The 20,916-nt window shown below is 41.9% G+C and overlaps 2 protein-coding genes across 7 annotated transcripts in view; one reads left to right on the top strand and one right to left on the bottom strand.

Annotated features, from left to right (window-relative positions):
- Positions 1-7,045, bottom strand: part of EXD2 (exonuclease 3'-5' domain containing 2) — an 86,280-nt gene extending 79,235 nt beyond the window's left edge. For all 3 annotated transcript variants that reach the window (XM_042943605.1, XM_042943606.1, XM_042943607.1), the window contains exon 1: positions 6,853-7,045. The gene's annotated coding sequence lies outside the window, so the exon portion shown is untranslated. The remainder of the gene's footprint in view (positions 1-6,852) is intronic.
- A 126-nt stretch (positions 7,046-7,171) lies between these two features.
- Positions 7,172-20,916, top strand: part of DCAF5 (DDB1 and CUL4 associated factor 5) — a 104,148-nt gene continuing 90,403 nt past the window's right edge. Inside the window, exon 1 of one of the 4 annotated variants that reach the window (XM_042943603.1) lies at positions 7,172-7,783. In XM_042943603.1, the coding sequence (XP_042799537.1) occupies positions 7,570-7,783 (214 nt within the window). In that variant the 5' untranslated portion in view covers positions 7,172-7,569. The remainder of the gene's footprint in view (positions 7,784-20,916) is intronic. The other 3 variants (XM_042943600.1, XM_042943599.1, XM_042943602.1) reach the window with 3 other exon arrangements.

The raw sequence follows: 20,916 nt of genomic DNA, 5'->3' as shown, positions 1-20,916 counted from the left end.
ATAATAATTATCTCCCAGCAAACTCATCACCAGCTCCAACTTAAATGGGATCTGTAGTTAAGAACGTTAATTATGTTCATGTAGTTTATTCAGAAGGAAGGGGGAAACATTTCATAAACACACGCTGTGGTCAGTTCATTTTCCAGCAGCCTGTCTTTGATTACCACTGAATCCATAAAGGCAATTTAAATTTGACTTCTGTACCAGAGAATCTCCTTTTTTCTCCTTGGGCATACTTTACTTTGGGGAAGGGGAATTGCCCAATTTTATTTTCCAAATGGTATTTGAACACTAAAAATGCTCAGTAAACATTATAAATCCATGGGACCATCTCTGGAAAAGAAATCTTGGCTATATGACCACATACCTATTGCAATACACAATAACTATTTTCAACAGTTTCTCATACCACTCACTAGGGGCTATTCATATGGAAGCCTAAAATTAAAAATAATTAAAAATAAAAGTAAAAGCAGCTGGCTCATGATGATTTTGTCAAGGAAACTTCAAATATACAAAACGCAGATGGTTAGTATAGAATATCACAGAAAATGTCACTGAATAATCCTGGCCATTGAGAATTTCTGTGCACTTTCACTCCATAAAGTTTATTTCAAACTAGACTTCATTCACCATAAAGAATTATGCACGGCAAACTTGAACCAAACATCTGGAAAGTAAGTTGGAATATGATTTGAAAATTCTAATAACAAGTAATATTCTAACTTTACTGAATTCAATTACTACACAGCCTGGGAATTCATTTCAAGACCTGTGAAAAATCCCCCCTTTAAAAAAAGAATTAGAAATCAATGAACAGAAGGAAATTTGGGAAATTTGCAAATATGTGGAAAATAAACACTCTCAAATAACCAGTGTGTCATGGAGGAAATTATAAGGGAAATTAGCAAACACCTTAAGATGAATGAAAATAGACAACATACAAAAATGTACAGGATGCAGTTAAAATAGTGCTTAAAGAGAAATGAAAGAAATAGGGGTGCCTGGGTGGCTCAGTCGGTTGAGCATCCGACTTCGGCTCAGGTCATGATCTCTGCATCAGACTCTGTGCTGACAGCTCAGAGCATGGAGCCTGCTTTGGATTCTGTGTCTCCCTCTCTCTCTGCCCCTCCCCTGCTCGCACCCTGTCTGTCTCTCTGTCCCTCAAAAATAAATATTAAAAAAAAAGAGAAATGAAAAGCTGTAAACATCTATATCAAAAAGATCTCAAATATGTAACAGGCTTCCAACTTAAAAAATTAGAAAAAGACTAAACCCAAAGCAAGCAGAAGGAAGTAAATTATAAAGACCACAGAAAAAATAAATGAAAAAGAGAAGAAAAACAATAAACAAAACCAAATGTTGGTTCTTTGAAAATATCAACAAAATTGACAAGTCTTTATCTAGAGCAAGAAAAAAAAAAGAGATGGAAAATCCAAATTACTAGAATTAAGAATGAAAGAGCTGATATTACTACCAACAGAAAGAAAAAAATTATAAGGGAGTATTATCAAAATGCCAACAACTTGAATAACCTAGGTGAATTCCTTGAAGCACACAAACTACCAAAACTGAATCAAAAAGAAACAGAACATCTGAATAAAACTGTAACACGTGAAGACATTAAAGCAGTAATCAAAACCTTCCCACAAAGAAAAGCCTAGGTGAGGTGATGTCCCTAGTAAATTCTACCAAAAGTTTATTTAAAAAAAAAAAAAAGCTTTATCTTCTTTTTTTTTTTTTAAGTAAACTCTACCCCCCAACGTGGGCTTAAACTCATGACCCTGAGAGCAAGAGTCCCATGCTCTACTGACTAAGCTGGCCAGGTGCACCACTACCAAATGTTTCAAAAAGGTTAATGCTAATCCTTCACAGACTCTTCCCACAAATAGAGAATGGACTTCCTGGCTCCTTTTATGAGGCCCTGATCCCAAACCAGACAAAGATATCCTAAGAAAACCAAAGACCAGGGCCACCTGGGTGGTTTTGTAGGTTAAGTGTCCGACTTTTGATTTTGGCTCAGGTCATGATGTCACAGTTGTGAGATCAAGCCCGCTGCTATCACTGTGGCCACTAAGGGCTCTGAGCTGGGCCTGGAACCAGCTTAATATTCTCTTGGGGTGCCTGGGTGGCTCAGCTGACTCCGGCTCAGGTCATGATCTCATGGCTTGTGAGTTCAAGCCCCACGTCAGGCTCTGTGCTGACAGCTCAGAGCCTGGAGCCTACTTCAGATTCTATGTCTCCCTCTCTCTCTGCCCCTCCCCTGCTCCTGCACTCTCTCTCTCTCTCTCAAAAATAAATAAAAACATTAAAAACGTTTAAAAAAAAAGATTCTCTCTCTCCTACTCCCTCTGCCCTTCCCCCAGCTTGCTAGCACACACACCCTTTATCTTAAAAAAAAAAAAAAAATACTAGCAAGGTGAATCCAGCAATGAATATAAAGGATTAAATATGATGACCAAATAGGGAATGGAAGATTGGTTTAACAAAATCAATCAACATAATGTAGCAAAGGACAAAACCATATGATCATCTCAATGAACAAAGAAAAAGCATTTGACAAAATCTAACACCCTTTCATGACAAAAAAACATTCTACAATTTGGAATAAAAAGGAACTCCTGCAACCTGATAAGGGAATCACGTGATACCTACAGCTAACATAGTATTATTTGGGGGTGACTAAAAGATGAAATCTTTCGCCCTAATATCAGGAGTAAGACAAGATGTCCATTATTACTACTTCTATTCAACATTGTATAGAGGTTCTGGCCAAGTCAGTTGGGTAAGAAAAAGAAATAAAAGGCATCTGGATTTCTAGGAGTCTATAAGATGATCTTGTATACAAAAAATTTGAGAAACATACACAAAACTTTAGAGCTAATAAATTGGTTAAGCAGGTTTGAATGATACAAGGTCAATATATAAAAACCTATTGCATTTCTAATTTTTTTTTACATTTTTATTTATTTTTGAGAGAGAGAGAGAGAGAGAGAGAGAGAGAGAGACAGCACACATGTGGGGGAGGGGCAAAGAGAGAATGAGACACAGAATTCAAAACAGGCTCTAGTCTCTGAGCTGTCAGCACAGAGCCCCACCTGGGGCTCAGGCTCAGAAACCATGAAATCATGACCTGAACTGAAGTCAGACGCTTAACCGACTGAGCCACCCAGGCATCCCTTGCATTTCTGTACACTAGCAATTTGATGAGGCAAGAACAGTCTTTTTAGAAAAATGGTGGTAGGACAACTGGATGTTCGCATGCCAAAGAACAAACGTAGACCCTGACCTCACACTGTATGAACAAAAATGAACTTAAAATGGATCATAGACTTAAATGTAAGAACAAAAACTATAAAACAATATCCTCTGATTCTATACATCTTGTTGGAGGAATTTGTATTTAAATAGATTTTTTTTTCAAAATGAAAATTGACTGCTGTCTATTTGAAATGACCAATAAATAACATCCTTTAAAATTTGAAAGTCAAATTATATGTATAGTTAAGACGTTGATCTTTGTCTGAGTTAATATCTCTTATCTATGAGTAGCAGTTTATCTTACTTTAGAGTTGAGAATGTTTTTTAAATGGTTACTTATTTAGAGAGAGCATGCATGTACGTGCGTGTGAATGGCCGGGGGGGGGGGGGGGGGGGGGGGGCGGAGCTGAAGGAGAGAGAGAGAGCAAGAGAGAGTGAGAGGGAATACCAAGCAGGCTCCACTCTCAGTGCAGAGCCCGGCCCTGGGCTTGATCTCAGGAACCATGAGATCATGACCTGAGCCAAAATTAAGAGTTGGACGCTTAACCAACTGAGCCACCCTGATGCCCCTAGAATTAAAAATGTTTTAAGTGAAACATTTCTGAGGATGGTAGATTCCATATGTAGCTCTTTTTTTTTTTTAATTTTTTTTTCAACGTTTTTATTTATTTTTGGGACAGAGAGAGACAGAGCATGAACAGGGGAGGGGCAGAGAGAGAGGGAGACACAGAATCGGAAACAGGCTCCAGGCTCCGAGCCATCAGCCCAGAGCCTGACGCGGGGCTCGAACTCACGGACCGCGAGATCGTGACCTGGCTGAAGTCGGACGCTTAACCGACTGCGCCACCCAGGCGCCCCATATGTAGCTCTTAATATGCTAAAATTTAGTAAATGTGTGAGAAGGGTCTTAGTATTTTCTTAGTTGTTTTTTTTTAACAATTTCTTTTTTAAAATTTTTTTACATAATCTCTACACCCAATGTGGGGCTTGAACTTAACCCCAAGATCAAGAGTTGTATGCTCCACTCATTGAGCCATCCAGATTACCCCTAAACAATTTCTGATGTTTGAGCATTTCCTTAGCATCTAGTCAGTTTTTAAAGATTCTTTACTCCTTCTTCAGTGATAATCAGGACCAAACAAAATAGAAATCAAAGAACAAATGAATTTCTGGGAACTCCATGTTTGATCAATATTCAACCCATGGTGGATGGAGCAAAGGGTAAGGGTTCCCATGTTAAGTAATTCCCATATCTAGATTTTTTCAGAATGAATTTTCAAAACAGCATTTTTCTAGAATGAAATTCAAAACAGTGTCAATATACAGGCGGTTCTGAGCCTAAGTAAGAAAAATAAGAATTTTTCACTATTCTTCCTTTTTCACTGCATATTCTATGCAGTGGTTAGATTATTCAAAAGTCCAATTTCATTTGCTATTTTTGAGCTAAGTACACTGGACTTTTCACAATGAATGCCTATATCAGAAAGGCCAAGCTCCTATGGTCACTGAAGTTGATTAAATGTTATATAGTTACGTACGATATTATTAGTTTGCAATAAATGACAAAAGAGACTATGTTAAATTCTTAATAAAAGCAAATAGATATCGTGGGGCTTGATCTTTTGAAGCTGGGCTGTATTATAGGTAGAGCTGCCACATTTAACAAAAGATACAGGATGCTCCAATTCTATTTGAATTTCAGATAAACAATGAATAATTTAGTATAAGTGTATCCTAAAAATTGCATAGGAAAAACATATGCTAAGAAAATATTCATTGTTTATCTGAATTCATATTGAACTGGGCATCCTGCATTTTATCCGGCAACCCCAATTATGGGAAAAGAGGGAGAGAGATTTTATGCATTCTCCTTACAAAAGGCTGCCCAGACTAGCAGTAGGAAATAAACAGACTGAGTGGTCCTACATTTCTGTCCTGGTTGGTCACTGAACAGTTAAGGAAGTTTCTAGCAAAGTCCTAGAATTGGGCTGGCTTGTGATCAGATTCTGGTCTATTTTTAGGCTGTGGTAAATGGGACAGTTATTCCAGGGATTGGGGAAAAGCAAGTCACATTTAAAGTTGTGGAGAGGAGATATATGCCTAAGAGGGGAGAGGAGAGTGTGTCATATATCGCCACAGTAAAGGCCACTTCAACCACATCATTACTGTGTCCATCTTCTCCATCCCAAGCAAATAAGGTAGGTATAAGTGATGTCTCATTAATCTGGAAGGTGCCAGATGACTCCTGCTTTTGAAACTGTGGATTGAGTATGCCAGGCAAAGGAACAGTGAGATGGGAAACTGGCCTTGAAATCATCTCCACTGCAATGAAGCATAGATATCTTAAACTCAATCCTTCCAAAACTGAAGTCATTACCTTCCCCTCCAGATTCTTCCTCACTCCCTAAGTTCATTCAAATATTCAATAAATATTCAAGTGGCCACTAAGTGCCAGCACGTGCTGGCTCTGGACACACACGGGTAAGCAGACAGACATGGTTCCTGCTCTCAGCTTACAGCAGAGTTGGGGATGCTCTGCTAAAATCACACAAATACGTGTTTAATTACGTTATGATATTGCTATGAAGAAAAGGTATTGGGTGCTAAAAAATCATTAATCAAGCTGGTATACATACTGTTACTGATCTTTATGGGGCTACTATAATGCATAAACACTATGAAGCATCCGGAGAACAAAACTTTTTAAAACAGAAAGCACTACACATTGTCCTGTTTAGGAAAATCATATTCCATTAGAACCATGATTTCTGAGATCTGGTGAATTTCTAAGTTCAGCAACATTTGTTAAAACGTTGACCTTTAACTTACTCGCATATTTGTTATTGGTATAATTACTTATTGCAAAAAATAGAAGTAGGTGATTTTGCTTGATGGGGTGTCGGTCCACCTTTCATGGCTGCGTGCGCTCAACTGCCCATGCGCTATCTCTGATACAGAGGATGGAATTCCTGCTAAATTGGAAGGGCGAAAAGGACACCTGCCTATTTTAGTAGCTCACCATGGTTTATTTTAACGACAGGGGATAGGTTCTAGGAAAAGTACAATACACTGACAGGGGGATTTTACTGTATCTGGTAGAATTCCAAAGCACTTAACACTCAGTCTCCTCACTGGGGTCAACGCGCGGAGGGAGGCTCCCCACCTGCTGAAGTGCAGCTACTTCTGGCCTGGAACGTAGCTGCTGGTTAACAGCTGTACAGCCTCAGAGCTCTACGCTCAAGACCTCGAAGAGGAGCTCACTGCACCCAATTAAATAACGGATGTTGCTATTTTCGAATAATGCTTCTTGCATCTTGCGAATGTACCTGGAACTCATGGACAGTACTTTGTGTCTCAGAGCTTCTCAACTCAGTTTGGGCAATTTTCGCCCCATGTATTAGGACCCGCCCCCTTTTCCCATATACCGCTCTATTATTATCTATTATTATATCTACCAGACCGATAGCCTTTTTACTGAATGGCTGAGGGAAGGGAGAACTGCACTGGGGTGGAGGTGGGGGTGGGCAGTGTTAAAAATTTACTTGGTGGGGGAGGGACGGGTGCGCTCACAAAACCCCCAAGCGGCCTTACCCCAAGTGTCCAGTCCTAACTCCTGGTTCCCTTCCCTTGGACAGGGTTCGGGCGGCCCCAGGATGAGACGAACCGAGGGAGGGCGACCAGAGCCTATCCTCCACCCGTCTGCCACTCCGGGCTGCATTTTCCCCACCGGAAAAAAAGAGCGGGCAGCCGACCTCGTCCCGGAGCCGGGCCCGCCGGCGGCGAAGGAGTGCGGGCCACCGGGGGAGGAAGGCGAGCCCGCAGCCCCGCGGCCGCTCCGTTTGTTACGCGCCCTCAACTTCACAGAGTGCGGCCGCTCAGGGGGCGCAGCGCGGGGAGGAGCTGGGGCGGGAAAGCCGCGCCGCCGCCCGCGGTCTCCAGGCCAGCCGCCCGCGTTCTTCCGGCCAGCAGCCCGCGGCGGGGGAGGGGCAGCCGCCACCCGCGTTCTCCCGGCACCGGCCGCCGGCGGAAGGGCCGCGCGGCGCGGAAGCGCGGCCGCAGCTGAGGATCAGCTGCTGGAGGAGGCGGAGAAGGAGAGGGAGGAGCCTAGGGGGGGAAAGGGAGGGAGGGGACCCTCTGGAAGCCGCGAACGCCACCGAGTGTCTGCACACCTCGCTCCGTCTGCCATGGCTGGTTAAAGAACCATCCGGATCGCAGCGCGGGGGGAGGGCTGGGTGGGGGGAGAGCGGCGGCCGCGCGTGAGGCCGAGGGAGGGGCGGCGGCGCGAGCGGCGGCGGCGGCGGTTCCAGCATGAAGAGGAGAGCTGGCCTGGGGGGCAGCATGAGGTCAGTGGTGGGCTTCTTGTCCCAGCGGGGCTTGCATGGGGACCCCCTGCTCACTCAGGACTTTCAGAGGAGACGCCTGCGGGGCTGCAGAAACCTCTACAAGAAGGACCTCCTCGGCCACTTCGGCTGTGTCAATGCCATTGAATTCTCCAACAATGGAGGCCAGTGGCTGGTCTCAGGTAAATCAACCCCCTTCCCCGCCCCGCGCCTCCCGGCCCCTCTCCACCCTCCCCTTTCGCTCTCCCTCGCTACCCTCCTTCTGCCCTCCGTCCCCACCCCCTCCCTCCTCAACCCCCCTTCTGCGGTGGGAAGGTTTGGTGTCAAATTCAAACCCTTGCAGGGGGAGGGTGGGGAGGGAGAGGATGTCTTCTGTAAAAAAGACCTAAAATGGTTGACAGGTCCTTAATTCGCTTTATCCCAAGTGTAAAGTGGTCTCTCCTGATGACTGCCCTGGAAGCGTGGGTCGGGGAGGGGGCGAGACTACCGCCTGACAAAGTTTGATGGGAAACTCTTCCTCGGTGTACTTTAAAAGGTGCGGGGGGCATTTTGGGGATTCGGAGGGGGAGGAGGCCGAGGCGCGCCGGAGGCCAGGGGGAGCTCGAGTCCCCAGCGCCGGCGTCCGGGAGAAGGGGCCTGGGGGCCAGGGGGCCGGGCGGTGACAGGGCTGGCCGCCCAGGGGTCGCGGGCCGCGACCCGGGGGCTGGCTGGGTGAGCGAGGAGAGGAGCCGGGCGGGCGGGTGGCTGTTGGCCGCCCCCTCGACGCCCTGAGGGGCCCGGCCCCGTCTCCCTCCGCTGTGGTGGCCTCTTCCGCGTCGTGTTTTTCTTATGGTGTGGGCAGTGCCAAGGACTCTGGAGGCTGAGGGGCACCCGTCTGAACTTGAATGCGCAACTTGGGAGGCTGGGGGTGGTGGGTGGGCGACCCTGGGAGACTTGTTGGCTGCAGCCCCGCGCCCGCACCCCCTTTGCCCGCGGCTACCGTTGCAGGTGGTCTCCGCACCTCCTCCCTCCCGCCCAGCTGGGCTGGGCTGCGCTGCCCCCGGGCTCCCCCTCCGGTGTGGGGAAAGTGGCGAAATCGAGGCCGGGGCTCCGGCCGGGCGGTGTAGGCCTCGCTCTCCCGGGGCTCCTAGCGACAGGCAGCTGAATCGATAGCCTATTGCTCCCGGGGAGGCCCGGGCCGGGCGGGCCGCGGCGACAGCTGCCCCGGGGGAGGCGCGCCTGCTGCCCGCGGGGGAGTTCGCCGCCGCCGCCCTCCTCCGGGGGGTCTCGGGGCCTAGGCGGGCGAGTGGGGATGGGTCCGCTGCGGGGGGCGGGGGGGGGGGCCTCCCCGAAAACGGGCGAAGACGGCGGATCTGGCGTTCCGCTCGCCTTCTCCCCTACTCCGTCCCTTTTCCTGCATTGAGAGGGAGGAAGCGGGAGCCCCGCGCTGGACGTGGCGCTTCGCTTCACCCAGGCCGGTCCCCGAATGGTTTTCTAATTTACGTCAGTGGGCAGCTGGCCAGAAACTTCTGGGATCATAGCAAAGCATCCGTCGTCTAAGCGAGTAACAGTCGGAAGTGACACAGGCGTGCAGTCCAATTTAGGGGTAGCAGAGAGAAGACTCGTGTGATCATTTTCGCGATAAACCTTCCGGGGTTTCTCCAGAACTGACTTGACTTTTCCACCCCAGATCGTTTTCTCTTTGACTAGGTAGAGTTTAACCTTAGATCATCCCTTGAAGAAACCTGATATTCCACTTCAAGGCATACCCCAAACAAAAGCTTCCTTCCCCGATACTGCCAAAAATTCCAAGGGCAAAAGTGGGGAAGATCTCTAAAGAGCTCACAGGGTTGTTTTTTTTTTTCCTCCTGTATTCGTTATATTCTAGTCCCCTTTCCAGACTGATGTTTTCCAACAGAGATGTTCCCAGACACAAGTAAACTCTCCCTCCTGGGTGAGGGAATTTTGGGGGTACTCTTTTATAGGCCCAACTAATCATGGTAATTAAGTCGTGAGTACAGTCCTACGTTGCCCAGCTTAACACTGTTAAAAAATAAGATTTATTAAGATATAATTCACATGCTATCAATTCACACATTTTAACACTTTTTTAAAAACACCAAAATGTTGCCTCCATTCTCAAGGAGTTATCCTTGTGCAGGACCTTCCCCTATGTCTTAAATGAACCCTATTTTCTCTAGTCTTGGCCAGTTTGTTTCCCTTATCTTAATTTTAGTATGTAGAAGAGGAGAGTCCTTCCCACAGAGCAGGCTATGGCAAACCTCCTGATTTAGGCATTTATTTCCTTATTTTTCTAGGCCTGAGTTGCCCATCTCCATCAGTGCTTTCTGGGTTTCAGTCTTCTTTGCCCCTTACTCCTCCTCCTTCCCCTCACACTTCCTCTAGCTCAGTCCTTCCTGTTTCCTTTTTATCTGCTCTTGTCCTCCTTCCTAGTCCTTGCAGCAGGCTCCCCACTACCCACCCCCCTCCAAGTTTAGCTCTGATACACTTAGTTTTCCTTATTTATTTCCTAAACATAGAGTTTTGGTTAAAAGCCTTTTTAGCTATTCACCTTCCATTATCAGTACAATTTATGCTAACAGAAAATTCCTCCTGTTTGCTTCAGATTAGGAAGCCCCCCTCTGGGAGTCATAAATACACCTTAACTTGTTAAAGCTAATTAAATATTGTTCTGGGAAGTCCTTCAATAATCTTCGATTTAAAACTATTTAAAGTGTCATGTTTACATTTTCTCTTATCTATCATGTCCTTCAGTTAACACCTGAGGGGAGGGGCTCTTAGTGTTTTTGAGGCTAATGCTATCTATCCCTAATGTTTCACAATAATGTGGTAGGTAGGAGGCCAGACTTTGGGATGGTAATGAGATTACCTTTATGCATTTTGTCCTTGTTCTTGTATCTTGGATTGGTTAAAGCTTTTAGAAAGTGGTGATTAAAATGATAGTGTATTCATAGTTTGTTCACTGTTTTCATTTCCTAATTGTTTGGGCAGGCTCACGTTTCTTGTAACTGACACATACTGTTTGGTAGAATTAACTTAGATCTAGGGTAAACATATTTGTATGATTCCTATGGCCTTATAAAATGCTATTTGTTAAGGATACATTCATTGCTATTTTGTTCCTACAGCTAGCCCTTTTTCCAGGGCACAATGATGCCAGCAGATATTAAGAGTAAACCAGAGAGGGGCGCCTGGGTGGCGCAGTCGGTTGGGCGTCCGACTTCAGCCAGGTCACGATCTCGCGGTCCGTGAGTTCGAGCCCCGCGTCAGGCTCTGGGCTGATGGCTCGGAGCCTGGAGCCTGTTTCCGATTCTGTGTCTCCCTCTCTCTCTGCCCCTCCCCCGTTCATGCTCTGTCTCTCTCTGTCCCAAAAATAAATAAAAAATGTTGAAAAAAAAATTTAAAAAAGAGTAAACCAGAGAATATCAGGAAGGAGAAAAGATGGTCTGTTGGGAAGTGTGACTGTGACAGCAACAAGTGGGAGGATGGTTTTTTGCTGTTTTAGAACATTAAAGTACTTTTCACCTAAAAAGTAGTTTTCTTTGTTGTTGATCAGAGAAAGGCGTGAACTGTGATATCATGTAAGGCAGTGTAGTGTAGCATACACATGGTTGAAATCACTGCTGTGTCACTTAATGTGTGACCTAAGCCTCTCTGAGTCTGTTTCCTGGTGTATGCAGTGGGAATACCAGCATTTACCTGAAGGGCTTTTGTGAGAACTATATTAGGTAAAGTTTAGTTGGGTGCTAAACAGAGTGCCAGGCCTCTCAGAGAAAATGTGAGTTTGTTTTCTTTCTGTTTTGGATTTAGGAACTTTTGGTATCGTTATTAGCTGACACTTGTTCTTAGACTATTGTTAATGGACATGTGCAAATGGGGCAGACGGGATAGTGTTGTGACTTTGGTATGGAATGAGAAGGCACAGTGTATGTTGAAGTACTACTTCTAAGAGATCCTACCAACATCAAGGAAGTTACACTGAAACACATATTTAGGGGGTATCCTGCCTGGGTTTACCCTTTAAGTCTTTGGTTGCATCTAATAATACTATTTTCCCTGAATTGATATTTAAGGCATTGGAAGCTTTAGAACTAGCAGATTAATAGCCCATTAGTATGAAGTTTTGAGTTTCAGTGAGAGATTATGATCTCTTTCTTAACGCTTATGACTAAATACATGTAGGAAAAGCGCCTTCAGAAGCTTTTCAAATAGCATCAGCAACTGTACTGTTTTGAAGTGTTCAGTAGGAATTGTGAATGGAAAGGCATTTAATTATATTTACTTGGTCATAATATTTATAACTGAGATAACTGTTTAGTCCTATTTCATTTCACATAGGTCTCTGATTTTATTATCATAGGTTAGGTAGAGATGAATAGCATGAATTCTGGAATCAGGCTGCCTGGGGATGAATATCAATTCAACTACTTGCTAACCTTTGATAAGTCACTTAGTCTGTTTCCTCAGCTATACAGTAAGGGCAGTAATACCCCACAGGGTTGTGGTGAGGATTAAATGAAATAACACTTGTAAAGTTCTTAGCACAGAGGCCTAGCCCATGCTTTTGGTCTGGTTGCCACTGCTGCAACTCACAAAAAGCTTGAACCTCACAAAAAGCTTTTGGGAGATTGACACTTTCAGTATCTAACATTTATTGCACAAAGCACTGTACAATGTGAAAAATTGAGAAAGATCTCAATGAGATGCACTGTTAAAAATGCTATGTAAAGAAGCTTAACCCCAGTATTGTCATCAAAGCGTGTTTTTAAGCATCAAATAATAGCTGTGATAATAACCATATGCTTAATTTGAACCTATTACTTCGATCATTTCCTTATTCCCAGTCCCAGTTCCCTGTTATGTCAATTTTCTGGAATCAGTTTTTTGTAAATAAATTCATCTAAGAGCATGTTATCTACAGGTAAGGTGTTTGGCTTTAACCAGTGGAATAAAGTCTAACTTTATTAGAACTTCTCAGGTGTTTAATTAGAATTAATTTGTTGGTCCAGTGGTTAGTTTATCAGGGGAAATATGACCAGTGATAGGCCTGAAAAAGCTTTCAGAGTACGTACACATTTTGATAAGATGAATAGGGAATCAATTCTTGGATGTTCTTCCAGGCTTTTCTGTTTACTGATAATCCATTGCTGTGAAGGAGTTATATTTTATTCTTTGGTCTATTAATTAGTTCAACAAATAGTTTTTGAGTGCATAGTTTATAACGCAGAAGCAATGAAAACAGAGATGATGAATTGGGTATAAACCATGCTCTCAAGCTTGCACTTTAGGAACATTTGCTTATTGTTTGTAACAGTGCATGGCTCTTTTAAAAAATCTTCTCTGCTTTATGATACTTTAATTGATACTTGACTTTTCTATGTTTTACAGTACTTACTATAGCAAATAATTCTCTTGCTTATGAACTTTAGTGGGAAAGAGAGAAGGATCATAGAGATGGCCTTGGAGGACATTGCAATGATAAATTATAGAGATTGTGTCATAAGTATAAAGTAACATGGATATTTATAGATGCACGTTATTTTTCCCACTTGTTCTTTAGTCTGCTAATTGATATCTATCAAAGATTGGCAGATTTAGAATTATGCCCAGGTTTGTCACTTCTGCTTGAAAATAACCTATTGGCGGGGGGGCGGGGGTCGGGCCTGGGTGGCTCAGTTGGTTAAGCATCCAACTTTGGCTCGGGTCATGATCTCGTGGTTTGTGAGTTCAAGCCCTGCATCAGGCTCGGTGCTGACAGCTCAGAGCCTGGAGCCTGCTTCAGATTGTGTCTCCTTCTCTCTCTGCCCCTCCCCTACTTGTGCTCTGTCTCTCTCCCTCTCTCTCAAAAATAAATAAATATTAAAAAAATAAAGTAACCTAGTGAGGTCTAACTAATGACCACCAGTCTTATGAGACATTATCACAGCAGAAAGTTGTCTTCGTCTTCTGTATTGTTTGAAGGATCATCATTAACTTGACTTATGCCAACGTGTTTTTGATGACTAAGAGTTCCTAAAAAGAGCAGTAGCCCTCAGTGATGTGTCCTGGCGACCACACGTTATGTACTCATTCACTGATTATTGATAGCTTTCATTGTACAGTTGGAATCATTTAGATCAGGGAAACTTTATTGACCAGTAAAGCTTGAAACATGGATGGATGCTGCTTTCTGAATTACAAGTTAAAAAGTGCATTTATCTTCTTATGCATTGAGACAGATGAAGAGCGCTTCCATTGTTAATAAACAGCACTTAATTTTAATCTTTTTTTTCTCATGGTTTCTCATGGTTCTCATGCTTTTCTTACTGTTTTAGTCTGAATTTAGATACCCAGGAGTAGAATTAAAGCCTTTTAAGGTTAAAGGAACTAAAATCCTAATTCAAATGAAGATTATGTAGGTTAAGAAGGAATTGATTCTGTTTTCAATTTTTGGTACCCCACATAAGTATTGTCTCTTAGAGATAAAGAACTGAATGTTAATCTGTTAGGATTAACCCTTAGATTATTGTGAGAATGTGAAATTACATTTCTTTTTTATTGGATTTTTTTCTTTAAAATTTTGATTTTAATTTACAAGGGTTAGGTTACTATTTACCCCTGTGGGTATATAGGCTGATTTTAGGCGATCTTTGAATAAATATTTACATTTTAATGGTGCATTTATTTTTATATATGGAAAAGTTAACCAGCATGTATAAAACATTTTTAACGAATTTATTGCTTAAAGTGAGGTTAAATTTTAAAAAGTCAATTTAAAGAAAAATAATGGTGAATGTGTTACATGGATATGGCAAAAATCAAAAGGTGATCAAGAGGGACCGAAGCTTGAGAAATATTACATTAGGTAGTCTTTTTTGTATCTTCTTTCTTCCTCATTGAATCAGAGAGAAGGAAAGATCTTCATTTTATGGAAAAGGAAGTGGGGAAGTAGAAAGAGGACTTGCCCAGAACTGCCTTGTTAGTCTTGGGCAGTCAGCATGCCAAGTAGGGCTCATTGCTCCCAGGCATGTGCTATTTCTAAGTTGCCTTTTTATATTTTTCTTTCCATTTTCTTCTTATAGGGTAGTTCACCTTTTCTGGATCTCTTCTAAAAATTGAAAACTGAAAAATTAGTAATTTCTGAGCACATGTGCAACCCTTGTTGCTCCTCTTAGGTGATAAATTTTATTTCTGTGTTTTGCTGTGAATAAAGTTAACTTGTTCCATACAGGCATCTTATGTTTATTCATTAAAAATATTTAATGTGAACGTACTATATATGCCTCGTTAATCTTAATAACTACAGAATAATTTTTTTTTAACCTTCATTTAGCTTATAATGTGTGCCAGGCCCTTTGTTAAGCACTTTATATGTCTTATTTTAAGCCACTTGGAAAATAGCCAGTGTTACCTATAGCCTAGAAAAGACACAGGCATTTGAAGGTTTTGTATTAATCATCATAACTAAGTGTTAAAGAATCAAAAAGGGACATTGATAAATGACTGCAGAGTGTTCTGTAATGCAGAGAACAGGTAGGGCATTAGTGGAAAAATAGATACTAGAATTCATTATTTCTGGTTAAAATGAAGTGAAATAGAATTCTAAGGATGAAAAAGATTTTTATTACGTTGGCCTATTACCTTGGTCTTTGTAGAAAATTTGGTTCCAATAGCTGCTTCCCAAGTTTTTGTTCTTTTCATTGTTAATACTTATTAGTCACCACGTAAGCTTCCTAAAACTTAACCCTCATTATCCCACATCTGCTGCTGATCCCTCAAAAATCTGCAGTGCTCCCCAGTGTCCACCAAATTAAATAGGATATCTCACCTGACATTCAACCGAGACTGCTGTTCATAAAGATAAATGTTTAACAATAAGTAGCTAATTTTTGAGCATGTCATTCATTTATCAAATATTATTTGGGGGTGTTTCATATGTCAGGCACATTTATATACATGACCACATCTAATACTTAAAAGAATCTTTCCTAAGGTAGGGTTAGTGCTGTTATCCTTATTTTACATATGAAGAAACGGCCTTAGAGAAGTTAAGTAACCATGAAGGTTCCTACAGTTTGTGGTGGAGCTGGATTTCTAGCCTGAGTCTGCTGGAACGCTGGGACGTACTAACTGCCCTGAAATTTTTAGAATGTTTTGTACATTTTAAAAGGATCTGACTTCCCCAACATTTTCTTCTCTTGGTGCTATCATTCCGATACTTTGCTAACTGCTTTTTTCCCCCTTTCTGTGTAAATGAAGGGAGGGGAGTATAGCTGTGGGGATGGATCAGTGGGCTTTGAGCCAATAAGCACAGTTCTGGTCACAGCTACAGTACTCGCCCCTTAAGCAGATCTCTCTTGGTGCTGGAAATCACTTCACCTGGATTTTGGTCTTGGCAGTCATCTAAAATCTTCTTCCTCACACTTTGCGTGTTCTATGCTTGCTTACATAAACCATGTAACTTCACACTGGGTTAAACTCCCCTGCTTTAGTGAGGTAGAATTAGGAGTGGGTATACTCAGGTTACCAGTTTGGTTCCTCTTCTGCATAAGACCAACTAAAGGTACAGACAACATACATGTCTTTACTGAGCCTGTAATTTGAGTTTGATGTCTGCAGAAAGCATGTGGATTGGGTACATTTGCCTGATTTCAGCCAAAAGAAATAGGTGTCTCCTCACTAGGGAATAGATGAATAATGATAAAGTGCTTTTTGGAAGAAGGTTTAAACAATGTAACATGGGCTTAATTGCCCAGAGAGCACTGGTAAGTCATTTGGAAGTGCTTTTCCACAGACACATAATATCATAAAGGGAGATATGACTCCTAGACCAGATAATAAGCCTGTTTTATCCTAAATGAACTTGAATTATAGTGTTCATGCAAGTAAAGTTAAATCTGTCACCAGCAACTTCATTCTGCTTCTGTGAAAAAGAAGGCATTTCATTTCCAAGGTTATTCATGGATTAGGTGAACAAGGAGGGTTAGATTCCACTTGCTTGCCACATCAGTTATCCTAAGTCAGGGATTTAGGGAAAGACTTGACAACAGCAGTTTGTCACTTTAGTTATCTGCTCTTCCCATGCCTTCAGGGTCACATTTTCATTGCCACCTTATTCATTGTACTTTGCAGTATTGATATCCAAGATTCTATCACCTACCTCTCAGGATGCAGAGTTGATATGCATTGGAGGTCAAGTCCATGTACTCTGAGTATTACTTTCTTATGGCCAATTTTTAAAATAAAGGTTATATTCCGGAGGACTGGGGCATGTAGGAATCAATGAGAAAATGGCATCTGAGGAAATTGACAGGGTTGTAACAAATCCTAGTAGCAGAGATGTTGGTGGAAAGACTGATTCCCATCTTCCCTGTTGCTTCTACTTGGTTCCTACCCCTTGATACAGTGAGGTAAGATTACCTTATATGGTCGATAAGGTAACTCTGTAGGTGCCCTGCCTACCTGGCTGCCTGCTGGGGTCCTTTATAACTAAGGTGACCACATATCCTGGTTTACTTGGGACCATCCCAATGTCCCCATTGTCCCAGTACAATTATGAGCCCTCCTTTCATTCCTAAAAATGTCCTAGTTTGAATGATAAGTTATATGTCCACCTACTCATAATCATAAATTGTTGTGTACTCAAGTAAAACCAAAGCCCTACTCTCTTAGCTTTTCTCATTTACCATTGAATGCCTCTGGTGAGAACACCTCCAAGCCTCTATTCTGTCAGGTCTTTCAGGTGCCACTTTTAGGGTACTGGATTGAGCCTGAGAGGCAGAGTGGTTGATAGTCATTTGTCCCCTCCTTGTCTTCTTATTAGAAGTGGGTGGGGGCAAGCTAACATTAAGAACATGCTATGTCCAGAGGCTAGTAAGTTATCCCTTCCTTACTATATACCTCCTCTTAGAGTTCTTTTTCTGCTGTTCACTTGTATATTCTTCAAAGCCCCCTTTTAAAAAAGTCTTCCTATGGGTTGTTTTTTGCAGTTGATTTTGAGCAAAGATGTTCTGAGGAATGATTCCCTGCTGAGTTGAGATTTTTTTTTTCCACTTTATCCAAAAGTGGGTGTGATACTGATATTAAACAATTAAACAGGCTTAGTTTTATGGAGTATCTGTCTAGCACCAGAATACATCTGGAGTAAAAGTTGGCCCCTCAAGTGTATAGATTGGCCCTGAGAAAAGTTTTCAGGAATTGTAGTTTCTCAGGTATATGGCCAGTTGGCTCTAGAATGTCTTTCATGTTGTGAAATGACCTCAATAGGGAAGTTTAAAAGATCTGGGTTAGAGTCCAGATTTCACCATTGTCACTGTGATCTTATGCTACTAATATATTATCTCTGTAGAATCATAGAATTTTATTGCTGGAAAAGACTAATGGTCATCTAAATGAAGCCGTTAATTTTACATATAGGGACACAGAGGAGCAAAGAGGTAAAGTGATTTGCCCAGTAGTTTACAACTAGTAAGTAGTACAGTCAGGATTAAAATCTGAATCTGGGTCTTCTGATCTGGTCTCTCAGTAGGGAAAGTCATGAGGTTCTGCATTTATGAAGGACTTTACTCAAGTAAAGTGTTAAACTCTTTAAGTGGCTTCTTCTGCCACTACATTCCATCTGCAGTTTCATTGTCCCTGAACATGGTTGGTCTGATTAAGTTGGAGTGCTCATTATTTTCAAGATGAGTCAGTAGAAATTTTCCAGGTTGGAGGCAGACCGTCACTCTGGCTGAATCTCCAGTTTTAATTCCTTTTTTTTTTTTTTTTTTTTAATGTTTTATTTATTTATTTTTGAGAGAACGCAAGCAGAGAAGGGGCGGGGGTGGGGGGTGGGGAACATGATCCCAAGGGGGCTCTGTGCTGACAGCCTCCAGCCCAAGGCAGTGCTGAAACTCATGAACCATGATATCATGACTTGAGCCGAAGTCCAACCCTCAACCAACTGAGCCACCCAAGCGCCCCTCTCCAGTTTTAATTCTTAGCCTGCCCATACTTTCTTACTTTGGAAAGTCTATTTCCTTCCAAGAACATTACTCAGGAGGAGGAATTTTCTGCAAATTCAGGTGCCTGTCAAAATCTTGTTACACAACTTCTCTCATTCTGAATTTCCATTCAAGTCTTATATCTAAATTTCAGTTGTATCTTTTGTGTTATTTCATAAAGCAAGTACTAATTGGAGCCTCTGAGGATTGTTGTTTTTCTTTCTTTTTTTTTTTTAATAGGTGTCTGACCCATGTTTGATGGTTTATTGCAGATAACACTAGCTGCCATAGATGGCTGAAGCATGTGTTTTTGCCTTAGACATACTGGCAAGAAGTAACTGAAATTTGCATATTTGGCAACCAGTTTCAAGCAGCCCTTGAGTCTCAGGGTTGATATCTGTTTATACCTGCTTGTGGGTGGGTATTGTGTGCCTTCCTAAAAGGACTAAAAAGCATTGCACCTGCATTGGTTCAACCTTTTTAGAATTGCCCAAAGAAGAGAAAAGACAGCTTTATTATGTTGATAATGTTGCTTGTGCAGGGAGTTTTGCAAAAGCCAAGCAGGCAGTGTTATAATTTAAAAAAACTAAAAAATCATAAACTACTCAGAATAAACGAGTGTGACACCATCCGGAGAGCATATTGTCCAGGTTAGTTCTGTATGGCAGAAGTGAGATTGGACATGATCTGTGGTCTGCGAGTACTTCACAGTGCATCATACTCATTTAATAGCTTCCTTGTAAAACCTTACTGTTGTTGAGACCCAGGAATCTGTTCTTAGTGTTCTCCTAGCTATTTGAGGAGCTTTTTATTCTTTGACATTTCACTAATTCCATACTTTACTATTGAGAACTTCCTGTTGAATCATGCAAGTCAACAGAATAGGGCACTTAGAAGACAGGCTGCCCGCTTATTCACAGGTTTGTAAAATATCATATATTAATTATAGGAAATTCAGAAAATAAAGAGATACTTAAAGGAAGTATACCACCTACTGAGGATGACCATTTTTGACACATGGGACATATTTTAGTCTTTTTTGTATGAATACATACATATTTATTTTAATTTTTTTATTTTAATGTTTTTTATTTTTGAGAGAGAGACAGAGAGCAAGCAGGGGAGGGGCAGAGAAAGAGGGAGACACAGAATCAGAAGCGGAAGCAGGCTCCGGGCTCTTAGCTGCCAGCACAGAGCCCGATGCGGGGCTTGAACTCACAGAACACGAGATCATGACCTGAGCTGAAATCGGCTACTTAACCCACTGAGCCACCCAGGCGCTCCTGCATACGTACATATTTAAAAAATAAAATTGGGGGGCGCCTGGGTGGCTTAGTGGGTTAAGCGGCCGACTTCGGCTCAGGTCATGATCTCGTGGTCCGTGAGTTCGAGCCCTGCGTCAGGCTCTGTGCTGACAGCTCAGAGCCTGGAGCCTGTTTCAGATTCTGTGTCTCCCTCTCTCTGACCCTCCCCCGTTCATGCTCTGTCTCTCCCTGTCTCAAAAATAAATAAAACGTTAAAAAAAATTTTTTTTTTAAACAAAAAAATAAAATTGGAATTAGGTCATCTCTGTTGTTTTGTAACTTTTTTCTTAATATTAACATGTTTGTGTATGTCATTGAATATTCAAAAGCAGGGTTTTTCAATCTCAGCAGTATTGACATTTTGGGCTGGGTAATTCTTTGTGATGGGGGCTGTCCTGTGCATCGTAGCTGTTTAGCAGCATCCATAGCCTCTAGCCAGTACATGCTCGTAGCAGCTCCCCAGTTATGATGACCAAAAATTTCTCCAGGCATTGCCAAATGCCCCAGGTGGAGGATCACCCTGGTTGAGAACTACTGTCTAAATGAAAACTTCTTGGACCCTTTGATCTCAGGACCTGTTTACGTTCTTAAAAATCATCGAAGACCTCAAAGAACTTCAGTTTATGTAGGCCATTTTTACCAATTTTTATTACATTAGAATTTAAAGCTGGTGAAGTTTAAAAACTCATTTCTTTGAGAATGGAAATAATAAACCTTATATTAACAATAATATTTCAATGAAAGATAATTATTTTCCAAAATAAATAGAAGAGTAGCATTATTACCTCTTTCTGACTCTTAAAAATGTTTCCAACTCTTTAATGTGATAATAGACATTATGAGGGCATTCATAGTTAATCTGCTATGAAATGTTGGTTTAGCTGACATATATGAAGAAAATTCAGCCTTACACAGATATGTAATTAGAAAAGGGGAAAGTATTTTAATGCCTTATCAGATAACAATATATTCTTCTTTGAGACTGTATCAAAACTTGACAAGTGGAAGTTTTTTTGTTTTTTTTTTTTTAATGTTTATTCATTTTTGAGA

Source organism: Panthera leo, chromosome B3 (genome assembly GCF_018350215.1).
Source record: "Panthera leo isolate Ple1 chromosome B3, P.leo_Ple1_pat1.1, whole genome shotgun sequence".
In the NCBI taxonomy this organism is placed as follows: Eukaryota; Metazoa; Chordata; class Mammalia; order Carnivora; family Felidae; genus Panthera; species Panthera leo.
Note: the sequence above shows the minus strand (reverse complement) of the source record. Positions and strands in the feature narration are given on the sequence as shown.